This window comes from Pogoniulus pusillus, chromosome 2, assembly GCF_015220805.1.
Source record: "Pogoniulus pusillus isolate bPogPus1 chromosome 2, bPogPus1.pri, whole genome shotgun sequence".
Classification (NCBI taxonomy): domain Eukaryota; kingdom Metazoa; phylum Chordata; class Aves; order Piciformes; family Lybiidae; genus Pogoniulus; species Pogoniulus pusillus.
The window spans coordinates 9966485-9985999 of NC_087265.1; the positions used below are offsets into that span (position 1 = coordinate 9966485).

At 38.1% G+C, this 19515-nt stretch overlaps 1 protein-coding gene across 1 annotated transcript in view; it reads left to right on the forward strand.

Moving 5' to 3' along the window:
• The window catches only part of NCKAP5 (NCK associated protein 5), a 436389-nt gene that overhangs the window by 289546 nt on the left and 127328 nt on the right, over positions 1–19515 (forward strand). Inside the window, exon 8 of the mRNA XM_064156156.1 lies at positions 10729–10878. Coding sequence (XP_064012226.1) covers positions 10729–10878 — 150 coding nt within the window. The remainder of the gene's footprint in view (positions 1–10728; positions 10879–19515) is intronic.

Below are 19515 nucleotides of genomic sequence, written 5' to 3' on the forward strand. Positions count from 1 at the left end.
GCTCCTAATCCCAGACATAAATTCTTAGGTCAGCTTCTGTAATTGTGCTCATGGTGAGAAATAGGTAATATAATACTGTCATTCCAAAATACTCCTTAATACTCACAGAATTAATCTGGTTGGAAAACACCTTCGAGATCATCAAGTCCAACCTGTCACCCAGCACCTTTTAATCAACTAAACGGTGGCACCAAGTGCCACATTAAACACCTCCAGGGACAGTGACTCCACAACCTCTCCAGGCAGCCCATTCCAATGCCAATCACTCTATGAAGAACTTCTTCCTAATATCCAGCCTAAACCTCCTCTGTCGCAGCTTGAGGCTGTGTCCTCCCCTGAGCCTCCTCGTCTCCATGCTAAACAACCCCAGCTCCCTCAGCTGGTCCTCATAGAGCTGTGCTCCAGCCCCCTCACCAGCCTTGTTGCCCTTCTCTGGACATATTCAAGCATCTCAACATCTCTCTTAAATTGAGGAGCTCAGAACTGGATGCAGTACTCAAGGTGTGGCCTAACCAGTGCTGAGTACAGGGACAGAATGACCTCCCTGGTCCTGCTGGCTGCACTGTTTCTGATACAGCCTTCTTGGCCACTTGGGCACACTGCTAGCTTAAGTTCAGCTGGTTTTTGACCTCTACCCACAGGTCCCTTTCTGCCTGGCTGCTCTTCGTCCACTCTGTCCCCATCTTCATATATATGTCCTTTATAGTCTCTTTGTGATATCACCTAAAGAAATGATCTATGGGAAACAGGATCAACAAGTCTAAGTACTTAAAAGATTTTCTGGTGGAAAAAAAAACCAGCCAAACAAACAACCAAACCAAAATTGCACTCAAATTTTCATTTCCATTGGAAAAGAGTAATTTGGTCTTCAAGGAGTGAAAAGACATTTAAAAAAAAAAGTCCATGGCTGAAAAAGGAGGAGAATTATCTTATTTCTAGCAATTTAAATCCAGCACAATTCTGTTGCCTTAATTGCTGTTATATAAAATGTACTGAATTTAGTTTTCTGAAAAATGTGGCTTGTTTGTACTTCAGTCAAAGGTAGATATTTTGATACCATCACTTCAGTCAAGTGTAGTGAGTTTAATACTTGCAGGTTCCGTCAGGAAAGTTTAAGAGCTGCATATAAGTTTCTTGGGAGGAAAAATGATTAAGTGTGGTACTATAACCAGTTTCTAAGAAAATGTTGCATGAAAAATCTCACTGCATATTCTTCTCATGGTTTCATGGACATGCATATGAAGAAGGAACAGCTTAGCCTATAGAACTTCTTTTTTCCCCCCTTCTGGTAACCTTACTATTTTGTGTAGCCAAATCCCCCATTTTGAAAAGGTACAGCACACATGATGTGCTACTGCCATGCTGCCCTGACACCACTGTGTCTGAAACCTGACTTAAAAGAGTTGCTTCCAAAATGGTCAGTCTTTGGTTTTGTCTTCTGGCAGACAAAGTGCCAGAGGCAGTGGTGCTCTTGATAACGTGAGCATCCATTCACTCAAGATAGGATGATGTCAACAGCACTATTTGGTCTCGAAGTTAGGGTAGTTCACTTTGACACCCAGGACTGACATTCAGCTGGGGACCTGAAGACAAGAAACTTCATCTCCGGTGATCTCTTAAGTACACTTAATCGTGAATTTCACTGTGAAGTTTCTTACTTTTACAGTCCTTTTTGAACTGAACTTTTAAAAAGAAATAGATGCTTCTGATGCATGGAGCCAATGAAACTGTCATGAGGAAATTTATTGGTGTTGCTGCAGAACTGTTCAGTAGGGATGATGGCTTGTGCTAGTGAGAAGTGTTTCGAGTGAAGAATAGTATGTGGTACATTTAGATTGATATGTGCATGGTAGAAGGCTCATATCAGAAACATAAAGAAGATACTCTGTTCACTTATCCATCACACATATTTAATCTAGGGAATGTTACTGCTTGCTCTGTTCCATTTTTAAGTGAAATCCAGAGATGAAAAAGAAGAATTTTTATGTTTTTCCTGACAACAGTAATGTTAAACTGTGAAGAATTTAGAATGTTATTGTAAAATTTTGTGATACATGTGTATTCATTCTTCTCTTTTCCTTCAATTTTGGTCAGCTTGTTCAGAACAGAAATTGTTAGCTAAACAAAAATATATTATTATTACTCTTGCTGATGTGCTATCCAAAGCAAAGCTATATTTTACTCTATCTTTCCACTGGGAGTAAATAAAGCAAGAGCAAACAGCTGAATGCATAGGGAGAAGTAAGCAAAGGTAAAGCAGAAGGCATATTTGTAGCCTTGTTCTCAGAAATCATTTATAATACAGGCTAGTTAGATGTATTTTTTCCCCCCACGTTTACTTGTTTGCTCAGTTAGAGTTTTTTTTTCAGACCTGAGTCATGGTGTTTAATGGGATTCCCATTAACAATTAAATACATTTTCTTAAAAGATATTGCAGATGGGGCATGTTTGAGTTACAGTGGTATCAACAACTGTATCAAACATCTTGCAGGAAACACTTTGTGAATTTGTCAGTTGCGATTCACATTGCTCTGACTTAACATTGAAGTATCTGTTATTCACATTGCTCTGACTTAACATTGAAGTATCTGTTATGTATTTCAGGATTTGCCAAATTAAATAGGTTATAAGGCATATCAGAAAATACTGCAAAATTCATAGGGCATATTTAAGAGGGATTGAGTCACAGTAAACAAGAGTTAATTATCATTCAGGAAAAAAAAAAAGTTGTGGTGGAGAGAGAAATGAAGCAAGGCGCAACTGAAAAATAACCTTGTTGGAATTTTAAGTCAGTAGTCTTTGGAGCAATTGCTGCTTTCTTCTCCAGCTTGTGCAGTTAGATTGAGCTACTTGTGCATAGCTTGGGGCTGTTCTCTTTGTGAAAGTACAAAGAAACCTTCATCTACAGTTTTTATCTACATAAAACAGTCTGAAAATTCTCATTTCGTATCACTTGCTTGCAGTGAAGAATAGTGATGAACACTAGGAGGTCTGCAGTGGAAATAACACTAGAAGTACATCATGTAAGAATATATCAAGACCATAGAATGGCCTCACCAAGAGAAATATATTCACAGTTTGTTATAACATTGTTGTGGTTTATCCCCAGCTGGCAACTAAGCACCATACAGCTGCTCACTCACTCCCCTAATGGGGAGAAGAGAATAGGAACTGTAAAAGTGAGAACATTTATATTTTGAGATAAGAACAGTTTAATAATTGGAATTTAATAAAATATAATAATGGTGATAATAATAGCAACAATAAAACCCCAGCTTATGGTGAAAAGGGAAATAACAGAGATATAAAACACAAGAAAGAAAGTTAGGTAAATCAAAAAATTGCTCACCACAAACTGACCAATGCCCAGCCAGTCCCCAGGCAGTGGCTTCCCTGCCAGCCTTCCCCCTGGATTATTGCTAAGCATGATGTCCATGGCATGGAATATCCCTTTGGTTGGATGGGGTCAGCCAACCCAGTTGTGTCCACTCTAAACTTCTTGTGCCACCCCCAGCCCTGGTGAGGTAGAGTGAGAAACAGAAATGGCCTTGATTTTGTGTAAGTACTTCTCAGTAAGAATGAAAACATTTCTGTGTTTATCAACACTGTTTTCGGCACAAAGTCAAAGCACAGCTACAGTGAAGAAAATTATCTCCATCCAAAACTTATTACTAGAAAGAAAAATAGCTCAATCCAAGCCCAAACCAGCATATACATAAAAATTCTCTATGTGAATTTGTAAATTGCAATTTGGGTGTTGAAGTTAAGAGTTTGTCTTTATTACAGGAGAAAAGAGCATTAGAAGTGCAGTACAGTATACCTGGCTCACCAAATCCAGTCACAGAAGTCTAAGATAACTATTTATTAAATATCTTAAGTAGAAAGTCCTGTAGAAATTCCTGAGCCACCATGTTTTGAGATGCTGAGTTACCCAAGTTATTTGCTTGGGTTCCATAATGATTGGATTCTTGGATGCCTGCTACCACTGCCTCTTTATATGATCTGTTAATAACTACACTGGGAATCATTTTGAGTTTTTTTCTCAAATAAATGGTTATGAGCAATCAAGCACCACTTAATTATGTTTTATTCCTGGGTTAAACCTGTGATTAAAGTGTGTTCTCGGAAAATTACAGGCATGACTCTCAGAAGAATTAGAGTTTGTGACAGTTACAAAACCAGCACTCCTGTACATTTCAGAAGGTGGAGAATTAAAAGGAATTCAGAAAAGAAAACCCCACTCAGTCATGACAATCTAACACTCAAAACTGAAATAGAGAGTGTCTGTATCTGAGAGATCTTTACCGCATTGCATCTGAAACACTTCACTTTTCTGAAGGACTTGTGTTTATCACATGAAAATGATCTTTAGCTTCTATAAGCAAAGATGTCATCTCTAATTATTACTTACCAGTTTCCAAACAAGCAATTCAAGGCATCCAGCACTCATTGGGAAAATCAGCATTTCAAAGATCTTGATCTTTTCTTAATTATTGCTTAGTTCAATCAGGATTATGTCGTCACATGTCCAGGTGGAAGATTACTGCTCATAATCATTACTACAGAGTCCAGATCCAGTTATATCAAGATAGATTATGTTGTGATGTATTATTATAGCCAATTGTCAGTGAACTTTGCAGTATCTCTGTGATTTAGGAGCCTTCCTGGGTAACATTTTCTAGTGACCATATGACCAAACACACTCATATTTGAAAAAAACCCTGCAATTAGATTTGCAAAATGATACTGCAATTTCTTAGATTCCAAGCTGTGTCCATTGGATGTGACCTTTTCATTGTGCCACTTTCAAGAAGCCTGGCTCCACCTCGTCTCTCTTCTCTGACACAGATACCTTCCTATGCATTTGGGTACCAGCTTCTGCTGGTGCAGAACTTTGTCTTTCCCATTGCTGAGAGCTGTGCCTGTTGCTATGCTGCTGCTGGTTCTGTCTGGCATCCTATGGAGGCCTGTCTGCTTGTTAAGGCTGTTTACAATTTCTGTTTTTTAAAAGGCATCTTCCTTGGGTAGGTAGTTCTGCATCATAAAAATTGGAACATGAGTTACTTGGGAGCTATATGATCATTTCATATCATGTATTTGTTGTTAATACCAGAGAAGTGCCCTTACTGCAATTAGTGCCTAATCATGGGTTTCATCGTAAAAAAATAAAGTCTAGAATAGATTTTTTTTTGATAGCTACTTTTTTTCCCCTTTGTATTGTCTGATGTTTACTCTTCTTAGTTTGAAATTTTGTAGTTACAAATACAAATACTTTTAAAGGAGCTCCTTTTTCTCCCCACCCCCCCCCTTTTTTTTCTCTATGTGTAGTGTAAAAAGCATCTTGAGGACAAAAAAAGGGCAAAAGGCAGTCAACTAGTAGTACTATCAATAAAATATTTACAATGCATTGTTTTCTGCAATAATAATCATAGAATCATAGAATGCTTTATGTTGGAAAGGACTTAAAAGATCACCAGTTCCAACCCCCTGCCATAGGCTGGGACACCTCCCACTAGAACAGATTGTTCAAGCCCTCATCCAGCCTAGACTTGAACACCTCCAGGGAGGGAGCATCCACAACCTGCCTGGACAGCCTGTTCCAGTGTCTCACCATCCTCACTGGAAAGAACCCTTTCCTAACATGCAGCCTGAATCTCCCCTCTTTCGGTTTAAACCCATTACCCCTCGTCCTGTCATTACAAGACTATGTCAATAGTCCCTCCCCAGCCTTCCTGTAGGCCCCCTTCCGATACTGGAAGGCTACTCTAAGGTCTCCTCAAAGCCTTTTCTTCTCCAGGCTGAAGAGCCGCAACTCTCACAGCCTATCCCCATAGCAGAGCTGCTCCAGCCCTCTGATCATCTTCATGCTCCAGCAGTTCGATATCCTTTTTGTGTTGGAGGCTCCAGAACTGTACACAGTACTCCAGGTGGGGTCTGATCAGAGCAGAGTGAAGGGGGAGAATCCTCTCCCTTTCCCTGCTGGCCACGCTTCTCTTGATGCATCCCAGGACACAGTTGGCTGGTTAAGTGTCCCAGTGACATTTGTCTGACACTGTGTCCAGAGGGACAGCAGCCTCTTGCTTTTCCTAGGCTGAAGAGGAGGCAATTTCTGAAATAGGCAGTTTGGTCTCCTATAATTTGAAAGCCTCCATATGATCTTTTCTATCACTACAATTACTGCTTTTGTTTATAAACATTAAGAACACTTTCTTGGTAAGTGTTCTGAAAGGTAGGTGAAAAGGAAAAGAATGGGTTTGTATTCTACATATTTGTTTATATTTTGCAAATTCCAGTAAATGATGCTTTAGAATTTCAGGTGGATTTCCTGCTTTATTCTCATGTTATTATTTTATTTATTAACTAAAATAAGGAGTCTTATCCTGCTTCTTCCTACTTCAGCTAACTGAAAGCCAGCTTTCTGGTAAGTCTCAGTCAGGTCACCACATTGTACGGCTTCATAGATCAATGTCTTCTGTGAGTTATACCTTCTTATTGATTCTAGAAAGCTCCCCATTTCCAGACTACAGGGTCTGTTTTCATCTCTTGTTTTCTATTGGCTATAGGGTCTGTAATGGTTGATCAAAGGGCTCATCATCAGTCTGCTGTTTGTTTGATTTATAAAATAAGCTGAATACATAGAAATCATGGTCAGGGAAGGATGTCATTCAACATTTGCAAAATACTGTTGGTTTCAGGAAAGCAATGACAGTTTAAACCAACTTGAGAAGCTTAGATAATGTGGGACTTGATGTGAAGTTTCTCGTTAATTTCTGTGAGAACAGGTCTACAGTGAGCAGCATAATCCTAGTTTCTTTTTAGTAAGATTTAAATAATTAATATTTTTACTGTTTTTTTTTGTTGACATGGAGCATTAAAGATATAGTCTTTACCGCAGAATTCTCATCAGGCTGCTGTGTTTGCATCCTCTTGTGGTACAGGCATGTGCCTTAAACTCTTAGCAGTCAGGGGACACCAACCTTTTCTTTATTTTTCCTTTTTTTACCTTTTTTATTTTTTTCCTCTTGTCCAGATTACTTCCAGAACACCATTTCCATCAGTTACCTTTTCATGGAAATGAAAGTGCATTGATCAGCAGGATAGCACTTACTCTGCCTTTGCTGGACTTCAACCTGGAGAGTATTTTGCTATTCAACTGGAAAACTCAGCCTGCCTTTAATTGTCCAGTGTGTGAGGCGCACAGCAGAGACTGTATGGCATCTGGAGAGAAAAAAGGAATAAGCTGCTCTATGCCATTGTTTGCTGCCTTCAGCGTGCTCACTCAAGAGCTTTCTGTAGGATTTGATCAACGTCATGAAGAAGATACACATTTCCTCTTGTGAATCTGTCTGCCCCTTCCTGACTCACCTCTGAAGTCAGCTGCCTTTGATATTAGCAGATTTTTCACTCGTAAGGGGATTCTGTCATTCCAAAAGCCTTTGTCATCTTCCCTCTTAGTTGACATGCCTTTAAGCATAAAGTGAGGGAGTTAAGGAGCACCTCTTTGCTTTCTTTAGTACGGATTTTCCACTCTACCATTACTGTATGTCACCCAGGTAGAACTGCTTAAAGTGATGGGGCATCACCCTCAGGAAATTGCATGCCTAAGCACAATTTGTACAGTTAGTAATGATTTTCTCTGTTCTGCAGCTTTGCCAGGTAAAGTGAGTGACATATCGAGGACCTTTTTAACCCATGCCTGAAACGCTGAAACTCTTTTATTATTAATCAGCAATAGACTAGTTTTGCAAATGTATAAGCTCTCCTTAAACACTCGAACAGGGGTAACAGTAGTAAGTATCTTGACGTATTCTAGTGTACATCATGGTAAAAGAGGATGTGCGTTCTTGATTATGCCACTACTGTGCAAAGTTCATCAATTTTTTTTAATTAGAGGATGGATGGGTTACTTCTTTAGGTGTCTGGGATTTAGTCTGTGAGAAGTAGCATCACTCCTCTCTCTGTAATGAGATGCATTTTTCTACCTGTCCTTTGAAATTGCTGCCCCCTAGTTTGAGGAGGAAAGCTGTCCTTTTGCAGATGTTTGTATTTTCATAGAATCATAGAATGGTTTAGGTTGGAAGAGACCTCAGAGATCATCCAGTTCCAACCCCTACCATAGAACAGATTGCTCAAGGCCTCATCCAGCCTAGCCTTGAACACCTCCAGAGAGGGATCATCCACAACCTCCCTGGACAATCTGTTCCAGTGTCTCACCACCCTCACTGTGAAGAACTTCTTCCTAACATCTAGTTTAAATCTCCCTTCTTCTAGTTTAAACCCATTACCCCTCGTCCTGTCATTATAAGACCTTGTAAGTAGTCCCTCCCCAGCCTTCCTGTGGGCCCCCTTCAGATACTGGAAGGCTACTCCAAGGTCTCCTCAAAGCCTTCTCTTTTCCAGGCTGAAGAGCCCCAACACTTGTAGTCTATCCTCATAACAGAGCTGCTTCAGCCCTCTGATCATCTTCGTGCTCCAGCAGTTCGATATCCTTTTTGTGTTGGAGGCTCCAGAACTGTACACAGTACTCCAGGTGGGGTCTGATCAGAGCAGAGTGAAAGGGGAGAATCCTCTCCCTTTCCCTGCTGGCCACACTGCTCTTGATGCGTCCCAGGACACAGTTGCTGTCTGGGCTGCACTCACACTGCTGGCTCATGTTGAACTTTTCATCAACCCAGACCCCCAGGTCCTTTTCCTCAGGGCTGCTCTCAGCCATTTGCCACCCAACTTGTGTCTGTACTTGGGATTGCACCGACTCAGGTGCAGGACCTTACACTTGGCCTTGTTGAATGTCATGAGGTTGGCCTGGGCCCACTTCTCCAGCCTGTCCAAGTCTCTCTGGATGGCATTTCTTCCCTCTAGCAAGTTCTTCCATTGTTAGCCTCATCTAATTCATGTCACATTCTCTCCTGAAAATGATTGTTTGTGTTTGTGAATTACATCAAAGGGATATCTTTGTCAATTTTTTTTCCTACTGAGTTCATCAAAGTGTTTTATGTCTATGTACTCATCAGGGCAACTTGAAGGGAAAATGATTTAATAGCTCTTTTACAGATGCTTGATCATTGCACCAGTGAGTAGCAAGCAAGAAAAAAAGAAACACCTCACTGCTGCATTTATGGTTCCTTTGTGATGAGAATAGGATTAATGTGGGAATGGCTCTGGCATCTGTGTTTTGAGACTCAGAATAAGATCTCTTCATCATGAATTGTGCGAGAAAATTCTCAGTGATTTAGCCCATAGCTTATCAAATTGATTCTTGATTAAAGTTTTAACACAGTAATAGTCAATTTATAAGCTAGTTAATATTTAAAAAAGACATTGTTAGAGATGTGATTCACAGTGCTGATTTTTAATTCACTTGTGTTTATGGGTTTTAATTAAGATAATGTCTTGCTGTTAACTGTTGAAGAATTATACTTGCACAGTTGTTCAAGCTGGATTAGTTCTTCATGAAAATACATATTTTTTAATGCTCAGAGTCTATTCTGTTGTAGTTACAGGAAATACATTCCACTTGTAGATTAACCCAAAGATTATGACAATGTGTACCCTTTCTGTATAGAATTTACAAGGGCACACAAAGGAAAGTAAATGGTCAGTAAAGGACTTCTCTGGATTTGTCTTGACAGCATTATTTGATGTTGGTTTAGCTCAGTTTCCATGCTTAATCTTCTCATTCGTTGTCAAACTGTGTCATTTTACATAGATAGACAAGGTAGAGGCTGTCCACTTCGTGACACCCTCAGATGAAAATTCAGCTCGTACATCTGTGTAGTTTTGCATTGTCTGCCTGTAGTTTTGATGCTTTCTTGCTCTATCTGGTTCTCTTTCTCAACACTGAACTTGGACGCATGATTAATGGAGTTAGTAGGATTCAATGTTCAATCCTGTGATTTTTATAGACCTCATAAAAAGCTCAGCAGCCATAGTCTGCTCAGCAGCAACAGCTAATAATAACCCTGTCCCACTGACTTATCATAGTGGGGCACTTCAGGAAAAATTGCTGTCAGTTTGATTCTCTCCTGTTATATATTAGTGTGGAACTTAAATCATTGTTCAGGTGGTAGTGTGATTCTATGCCAATTATTTAGTTATTTAAATATTAGCTCTAGATGAAGAGAGGTTAAGTGCATTAGGCATGAATGTATGTTAACTTTTTCTTGGTAAACTGTTTTATATCTCAATGGCAAAATATTTCCATTGAAAGCAGAAATGGAAACACAGGAAGTTACACCTAAAAATAAAGAAAAACCTCTTCCCTTTGAGTATGACATAGCACTGAAACAGGCTGCCCAGAGAGGTTGAGGAGTCTCTTCTGGAGACTCTCAAAACCTGTCTGGATGAATTCCTGTGTAACCTGATCTAGGCAAACCTGCTTTTGTCAGGGGGCTGAACTGGTGATCTCCTGAGGTCCATTCTGTGAAAGCTGATATGCTAAATTTTCTTTGCAACTTTTAAAGAAGAAACTGCAAGTTATCCTATTAAAAAGAGAATGAATCCCACTTTTTAAAAATCTGGAGTAGATGCAGCAGTTAAGTTTTGAATAGACTTCTGCAGAATGGAGTAGCAGCATGTTTCATAGACCCTTCATGACTCCACTTACTTTAGCACATGCAACCAGCAACCTGCTGTCTTTTTTTCAGTCATATGCAAGGCAGATTTCAAGATTTTTGCGGAGTTAACTTCATTTCCACCTGTGAATAATGACATTTTAAAATCTCATTTCAGGAAAAACTGTCAGAAGACAGTAGAAAATGTAAAGAAGGCATGGAAAGAATTCACACGCCAGCAGATGAAGATTTAAAAAGTGAAAGCAACAGCACTGAAGAAGAGAAAGAAAAGACAAAATTGCTGTTGGAGCGTTTGAAAGCTCTGGAGGTAAGAAGTACAACAGTTTCACACATAAAAGACACCGTGCTTGCTGCCTCATTCATTTATTGGCACTGAATCAGCCTGTAGTATAAATCTAATCTTTCACAGTTCACCTGTGCTCATGTTACGGGGTATTTTTTTTTATGATTCATTTACTGAGGATGAAAAAGAAGCTTTGTCTTGGAACCATTGAGCTCTAATCCTGATCATCAGATATCTGTAAAAATAATTTCATACTTTATTTTAATTCAGTTGAGATAATTTAATAAGAAAAGAAATTTTACAGATTTCAATTCAATTATTAATGTTGTAAGTCTAATATAGGTGGTTTAACAACTGTCATAAAACCAGTGTAGCTTCATGGCAGTTTACTGCTCAGCTTTTAACTGCTGGACTGCATGCTTGGGAGAGCTCAGGTCTTTTTACTGCTAGATTGTGGAAAATCTGTTTTCTTGTAAGCCACATGGAGAACTGCACACTCCACATTTTGAGTGCATTTCTGGAAAATTAGGGTGTGCAAACTAGTGCATCTTCCTAAGTAAAGAAGAAGTTTTAATGTTTTGTTAGTCAACCGTGGACAGGTAAGATTGTAAGCTCTCTATATATAAACTTATTTTGTGCTTCTTGATAGAAGCATGAGCTTCAATGTGTAGAAAAACTAAGATTGTGTATATTTACTTTTGAACTGACACAAAGGCATATTTTTAACTTATCAAGTATTTCTCCATTCTCTAACATTCAGGTATCTATGTAGTGTTGTATGTGTTGCTATAGAGATGTCTTAGAACAGTTGCAGTGGCATTTTGCCTTGGTAGGGTCTTGGTAAATAGAGACTTCATTGCTAGGCCTATACATTTTTGGATTTTTCTCCTTGAGGACTTTGTGTAAAAGTAAAACATAAACAGTTATAGTCACGTTTAAATCTACATACAGATTCTGCAGTCTCTGCAGATTTTCTTTCCTTTAAAACCTTAAGCTTTTTGTAAAACAAACTCATTTAATATTGATTCTTATTTTATCCTGAGAAAAAAAAAAATACCACATTTTTACATTACATAAAACTTTGCTTAATGTATGATTGACTGTAGTCTTGCTTTTTCAGTCAATGGAGAATGACTGTAGGATCCTTGTGGTCTTTTATTTTCAAATAATGCATGATTTGTGTTTACCTCACCTTGTTCTTAATCAGTCTGCATGACAATGGCAGTTCTTTATGTCTTCAGATGATAGGATGTTGTTCAATAATGTCACAACCTTTATCAGTTGTGGCAGCTTGCCCAGATGTTATGGACAGACAGAATCTAGGTTTCGAAGGTCAGTAACTAGGTCTCCTCACTGATGTCAGCACTGTGCAATGGCTTGTTCAAAGGCACATATTAGTGAATGCCAATATGTCAAGAATTAATCCACGTAAATAGTCTAAAGAGCTATTGAAGTAGAAAGATGAACTGCAGGGCCAACATTAATTGTGATCACAGGTAATTAAAATAAAGTGTTGTTAACTGTGTGTTGTTTAATGTTATATATTCTTGCAGTTGATTTTTCTCTTGAACAATATAAATTGCAATGTCAAAGACTCTGTGGCTTACTAATTAAGAGACACACTTTTTATAGTTACATACAATTAGCAGTTTTAATCCAGTACGATTTGCAGAATATTTTTTCTGAACATTTTTTAGTCTATATAGAAAAGAACAAAAAATGACTGTTTGTTAGTTCATGTGCTTTGAGTGTCAGGATCTTTAATCTTACTTTACATGATTAGATGTAATTGTATCATGCACAATTAATAAAATCAGCAAAGCTAATAAAGTACTTACTAAAGTTGTTTCTCCATCTGTGCATTGTAGAATCTGAGACTGCCTTTAAACAGAGCCTAACAATAGTCAGTGTGGGACTTAATCCAGTAATGCCTATTAATACAATTTCATTTATATCAGCACTTTGAAGAAATCTTTTAATATCTCTTCATGTTAGCTTGTTACTCAAGTGTAGCTTGTGACAAGATGTAGCCTAATCACTTAGAGCATTGTAAAGTCATTCCATCCTCTGCCATACCTACATTCATTGTCCTATTGATGGGTTGAGCTCTTGAAATGAGAGACTTGTATGTATGTACATATATGTGTGTATATATGTGACAGTGTACACCTAGGAAAAAGCTTGAGTTGTGTAATGCCTTACATTATGTAAAGTTTAGATTCAGTATTTAAGGTCTTTTTCTGCTTAATACCTTCTCTTGGCTGATCACATTAAACCAATATATGTTGGGTAAGTCTGAGCTAAGTTTCAAGTGAATGAAATGCCAAGAGAGAAAAGCTATGCACCAGCACCAAGATAAATGGCTAGTTTAACCAATACATACACTACTATACATTGCTTAGTTCCTTTGATTTTGAATATCTATATGGGAAAAGAGTTCCTTTCCATAGATGAAAATAATTGTTTCTGGAATTCTTGGAGTACTGGCATGGTAGGGTATGTGATGTGTGGTGGTTTCCTTGAGGAATTTCTGGCAGTGTGGTAGAAACTGTAGTCACTTCAGACTGTTGGTTATAGACCAGGAAATTACCAAGTGTGAAAAAAGAGGCTTCATTTTCACAGAAGAAAAATCCTTAAATGGCTTATCAGTAGAGTTGTGTTTAACTTTTTTTCCCCTTATACTTAAGTTCTGTCAAATATATGGTCAAATAAATTTCTGTAATATCTTTTAAGTTTTATTACCTTCTACTTAACCTAGAAATTTTGTCAGTGTAATAAAGTGTCTTTGTAGTCAGCCCAAGTGCAAACTGTCATATACTTTGATAAGAAATATATATATACATTTTCTCTCATTGCTTCCTTTACCTGTAATGTTTTTACATCCTTTATCATTTGCAGCAAATGCTATTTCCACTTTGCTGACTGATAAATACCATACGTTTCTAATCAAATGAAACAGATGACAAATAACAAATGGTTCATACCATCTTGTATCCCATTTTATGTAGTTGAAATTAATTGTGATTTCCTGGGTATCAAAACTCTTTTGTGCCTTGAGCGTTTTTAGTTGGCTGCTCTTGAAATGCCACTTAATTTACTTCAGCAGTTATGATCAAATGCCTTCTAACTCTTTACAAAGAAAAAAACAAACTCTGTTAACTTCTCTGTGTATCTGGAGTGCTGCAAAAAAATGAAATATTAATGAAGTACAGTGAATAACATATCAACTCCTTGGTGGAATTTCTTTTTTTTTTTTAATCTACTTGCATCACCAGAAGAATCACAAATTTGTTTTTAAATAGTAGCCAGAAGTGTACAAAAAATAGAATTTATTCTGGACATGCATTAACTGCCATTCAGATATATGTAGGTATATACACAATTATAACAATCATGTTATATTTCCAAAGGCCTATGCATATAAGTTGGAAATTTTTCACAGAACCTTAATTTGCCCTTCTGGGTATGTTAGATATTATACAGACTCTTGTTGCAAGTTTGTATGCTATTTCTTGTTTCCATCAAGAGCAGTTTACATAGTCTCAGTGTACAGAGGAAAGCTTTGAGAATATCCTCTGTCTGAAAAGCAGTGATTGTAAAGGCTTTTGGACTGTCGTAGAGCTTTGTTATGGAGCTCTGGGCTCTCTGTCCCAATTTAGTCTTGAATGACTGAAACACAGCCTGCCCGAGCACCTGCATAATTGCAAGTGAATTAAACTGATAGACCGAGTTAGTGTCAGCATTAATCCAAACATGTCTGTAAAAGCCATAGTTACTTTGATTTTAAAAATTTAATCAGTGATAAATACTGTGTCAGCTTTGAAGGCTTATTAAAGTCTATCATTTGCACAGACACTTAGGCAATGAGGATAATTCAGCATGAATTAACTATGTGTTATATATGAAATGTTTTAGATCTTCTGGACTTCCCTCTTTGCAACTGACATAGTGCAACTTTCTTAGAAAGTCTTTGCTTTTGGCTGATTAGGAAGAAAATAAACTGACTGGATTGCTCCCATATAAACTTCCCTTCTGTGTTCATGGGAATTGTTTTTTGTGATGCTCTGCTTTACCAGTAAAAAAGGGAATCTGTAAGATAGACAGATTTTGTTGGTGATGTTATGTCCTTTCACGTGCTACATGTCCTGTCAATGTGTCAAAAAGAAGCTGGATGAAGTCTTGATACCTTGATACCACATCTGTAGACAGGTCAAGAGTGGCAAGCAGTGAGATACATTGGAAAGCTGCCTGATTTCCATATGAATGTATTCTTACAGTAGTACTCATAAACGCAGAAGTGGAAACAACACAGAGGAGAGAGCTGCAATGACCTCATTTAATCGATAGGTTAAACTGTTTTGCATAGGAAGCAAAGGAGGAAACAGATTACAGAAGAGGCAAAATAAGGGCTTGAGTCTTGCTGTGTTTATCCAGCTCGTAGATGATGCTGAGTAAACCACGTACACGAAACACCTAGACTATAGATCCTAGATCCACTCTGCAGGAAAAATTAATATGAATTGCCCTACTCACTCCAACCCTCTGTGCTGGTTTCCCTGTGAAGGCAGGCACAGGGTTGACAGGATATCTGCATTTCTGAGGAGCAGCCAGCCCTTCATCCCAGAAGTTACAAGAAGTCTTTCACATCAGCAGAATGCAGTTGTACTCTGTCCTGTGAGGCGCGTACGTTGATCTGTACAGCAGGAATTGGCATGTACATTGCATCGTATGGTGAACCATACGTGCTTTGTGACAAGATGTTCACATCTTACGAGATGAGCAGTGCCTGCATTCAGGATAGGACATCATATTTTTGCTAGTAGTTATTCTGTATGAGCATTCCTCACTTGACCACTCCCCTCTGTTAAATGAACAGTGTACTATCATCTTGTTACAGAGAATTAATGTTTTGACTGGGGGGGACAGTGTCCACACTTCAGAAGGGAATGATTTACCCACCTTAGACTATGGCGATGCATAACTGATGCCTTGCTAAAAATGCAGTTTTTGCATTCCAATTGAAATAAACATTGCCAACAAGGAAGTTCCCCTGTTTTGCTGACTGTACCCTTTCCCTCCCAGAAGTTCAAATTCCATTGGCCTCAAAAAGTAATGATTGAAGGCTACTCACAACCTTTCATTTTTCACCAAAGAGCAAGCCATTGGGGCAGCATTAAATAGCAACCTTGAAGTTATTAAATGAAAAGCCTAATTCATGTGTGAAAATCTCATTGCTTGCGGGTGACTGAGGCTCAATGAAAGTTTCAGTAAACTAAGCTGCAGCAGAAGCAATATCTGCAAGGGAAGAGGCACGAAACCACTCTAATTTTAATTATAGAATGTTACCCTCTTGCCCTTTGCAGTTCATCATGGAAAGATGTGTTTTGTTTTAATAAATTGAGCTTTGGGAGAAAACTCACTCAAGATAATAAGCTAAATGTTCAAATATATTAGAGGGGTAATTTCCCTTGTATCATCACCATTAAACAAATGAGGAAGTATGTCAAATATTTCCTGTATTATTTTTTTGCTACCCTTTGGAGGGAGAAAGACATGATATCAATGAACTATAAAAAAGAAATATGAAGAGACTACAATTTCCTTTGAGTGAGTTGAGAGGATAACTTTACTTTGAATGGCCTGCTGCTCTTTTTTTTTTTCTTTTTGCTCTTATGTTGGTTTCTCCTTTTTTTTATTTTCCATGCACTGTAATGTAAATTGGTAAGAAAATTAATAATTATCTTATTTTCCATGGAAATACACATACACTGTGCAGGAGCAGAGAGGCTGAGTTCCTCTGAGAAATCTTTTGTTTATTGGAAGTTAGCTGCTTTACTTTGGTTTATAGGAAATTTGGATCACTCTACCTAGATACATTGTAGAAGTGTGAAACTTCAAAATATTTTTAGTAGTGTTCTAAGTATTTTGGAGCAACTGTTCTTGTTCCAGCTAGTGCATTTAGTCTGATTCAGCCAGAAGCCTCTTCTTAGCCCAGTGCCTTGGCCATCCATTATGTTGATCAGTTACCAAAGGCCAACCTACTTAATCCTAATTATTGGATTATTTTACTTGTAAGCCTTTTCTGTATGAGACTTTTATAATTAGTTTTCTGAGCTGTGCCTAAGAACTTTTATTTGTAGCCAGGGATCAGATGATGAGGCAGTGAAAGTCTTATTTCCAAACTTAGCCAGTGGCTGATAATGAATCAGCAGTGACTTGCATCACTGGTTTCAAAAACAGCCCAGTTTATTCCAGCTCTTTGATGGTAATAGTATTGGCGAACTGTTTTAGCTTTTCAATAACTTGAGTAAATTTTAGATTAACACCAAAGTACTATCAAGCTGAATGCATTCTATAATCTGTTGATGCTTGAACTCTTCTGCTGTAGGTTTGCTGTGGATCAGTAATTCCTGGTCTTTGAGAAGCAAATTTCATGGCTTCTACCTGTTTCTCCTTGCTATTGTGCTCTGGGATGCTTTCCTCTTTGCTATCTGTCCTCACCCACTCCTGCTACAGTCTTTAAATCCACCTCCTTCCCAGATATTTGTACCCTTCCTGCCTGCTCGTGCCCTTCTGCTTTTCACATCTTGCACTGTGGCTCTTCCATCCGTCCTCCGTGATGCCCACAAGTACATGAAGCTGCATTCTCCATAGATAGCACAGAGTGGATTGCTTTCAGTGATCAATACACCCTGTCAGTTGGGGTGTTAATAGAAATATATGTTCATATAGAAGATGAAGACTAATAGAAACCTCTTCTGGACAGAGTTAAATTCAATTAGTATGTGATGAGTATTTAACAGAAAAGAATGTACTTCTTGCAGACATGTGAAATATTGAAGATCTAAAAGGGTTTTCTTTTTTTTTCTCTCTCCTTTCACACTTTTTTTTCCTACACCAGTTGAAATTTATAGGAATTTCTTTCTGGCATGCAAAGATCAAGATCTAGTAGGGATATGAATTACATAGGAATGTTGAAAATAGCTCTGCCCACTGGATGTAGGAAGAGCTGTTCAGATTTGTTCTGTTTTTCATTGCTGTAACCATTTTCTGCTGTCATTAGAGAGAGACTGCTGATCCACTGTTCCATCAAACACTTCCATCTCCTGAAATGAGAGAGTGCCTTAATAAGTCTGTACAGTAGACCATTGCCTCCATGACTGTTTGAAGAGTCATAGAGGAGGCCATGCATATCTACATGTTTCTGACTGTTCTGTTCAGTGAAAGTTTAAAACAACTGTGGTGCTTCCTGGGAATTTTGGTCTGAATATTGGATTATATTATTTTCTTTCTGTGTCTAGGGGAAAAAAAAAAGAATATCAAATTGAGTCTCCTATGAAGCACCACAGCAGTGGTTCAGGAATTAAATGTTGTGGGTCACAATTTTTGGAACATGTTGAAAACGTTCAGATAGACTTTTTCTACTATGAGATACACAGGAAGCAGTAATCTGTCACAATTTGCTCATTCAGTGATGTGCTCAATCCACTGTGTTCCCACTAGTGTTCCTGTTCTGAGTTTTAAAACCATTTAATTGTTTCAAGTGTGGCATCCCATCATACTCCATCAACTACTTGTGTAAAGGGAATTTTGCTGTGTATCAGAATTTTTCTCCTTTAAGCTGCTCATGCAGTCAATTTAGGTTTTAGTAAAAGTTACTACCTTTCTAGCACTAGATATTTCAGCGCTTTTATCACACACCTCAGACTGTCCAAGCGGGGTACATTGGAAAGGCAGTGTGAGTAATTTATGTTGTTCCTGATTTCTGCCTTCTCAAGGTAGAATAGCATAAAACAGGTTTTCCAAGGCAGTGAATACGTCTCCAAGCTGGAAGAACAATTTCTTATATGCAGTTTTTAATTCGCATTAATATTTTAGTCAGGGTCTCTAGTCTAGGATCTGCTGTTTAGAAAATAGTTTAGTTTACCCATTGTGTTGGTTTTCCCCCTAAATTATGGTGCTTGTAGTTGTGAAAATAATAGGTAAAGTACAGTCTCCTCAAGATAGTATATGGAGCTCTGTAATCTTTACCCCAAAATAGTCATTTCAGCCCAACCGAATGTAATTGCATATATTTATTGTAAAAGCTGGCAATAAAATATTTCAAATTCCACTAAGGTGCCTCTTTTCTTACAGTTATGTACCACAGAGAAAGCTCTATAGAACTTACCTGGCTGATGTAACAAACCCTCTTTGAATAGTTCAAAGTATTGAATATGGCTACAAGAATAATGATCTGGTGCCAGCAGGTCTGAGAAATAGGCGTAGTCAGTGAAGGAAAGGTAGAGCCACAGAAGTCAAGGAAAATCGTCTTGGTTTTATTAAACCTGTCAGATTTTCTCTACTGAAATAAATGTTAACAGTGTTCTGCAAAGAGTCCTTGCTAGGCTGCAGTGAAGGAATCTGATCTTTCAGTCTGACTTTTATAATTTAAATAATGATAGTTTTTTAGTGTCCTTCTTCCCATGTATAGTGCCTTCTTGCACATAATCAGTAGATAATGTAACTTACCTTTTTTAGCAATCAGGCCTGTGGTGCAATTGAAAATTCATTCTCCCCTCTGAATGAAATGAGATTTTCCAACACTGTGTTATAGATCTAGGTGACTGTGTTTATCCCAACACATCTATCATTTCAGAGTGAGACTCAGTAGTTTTCTTA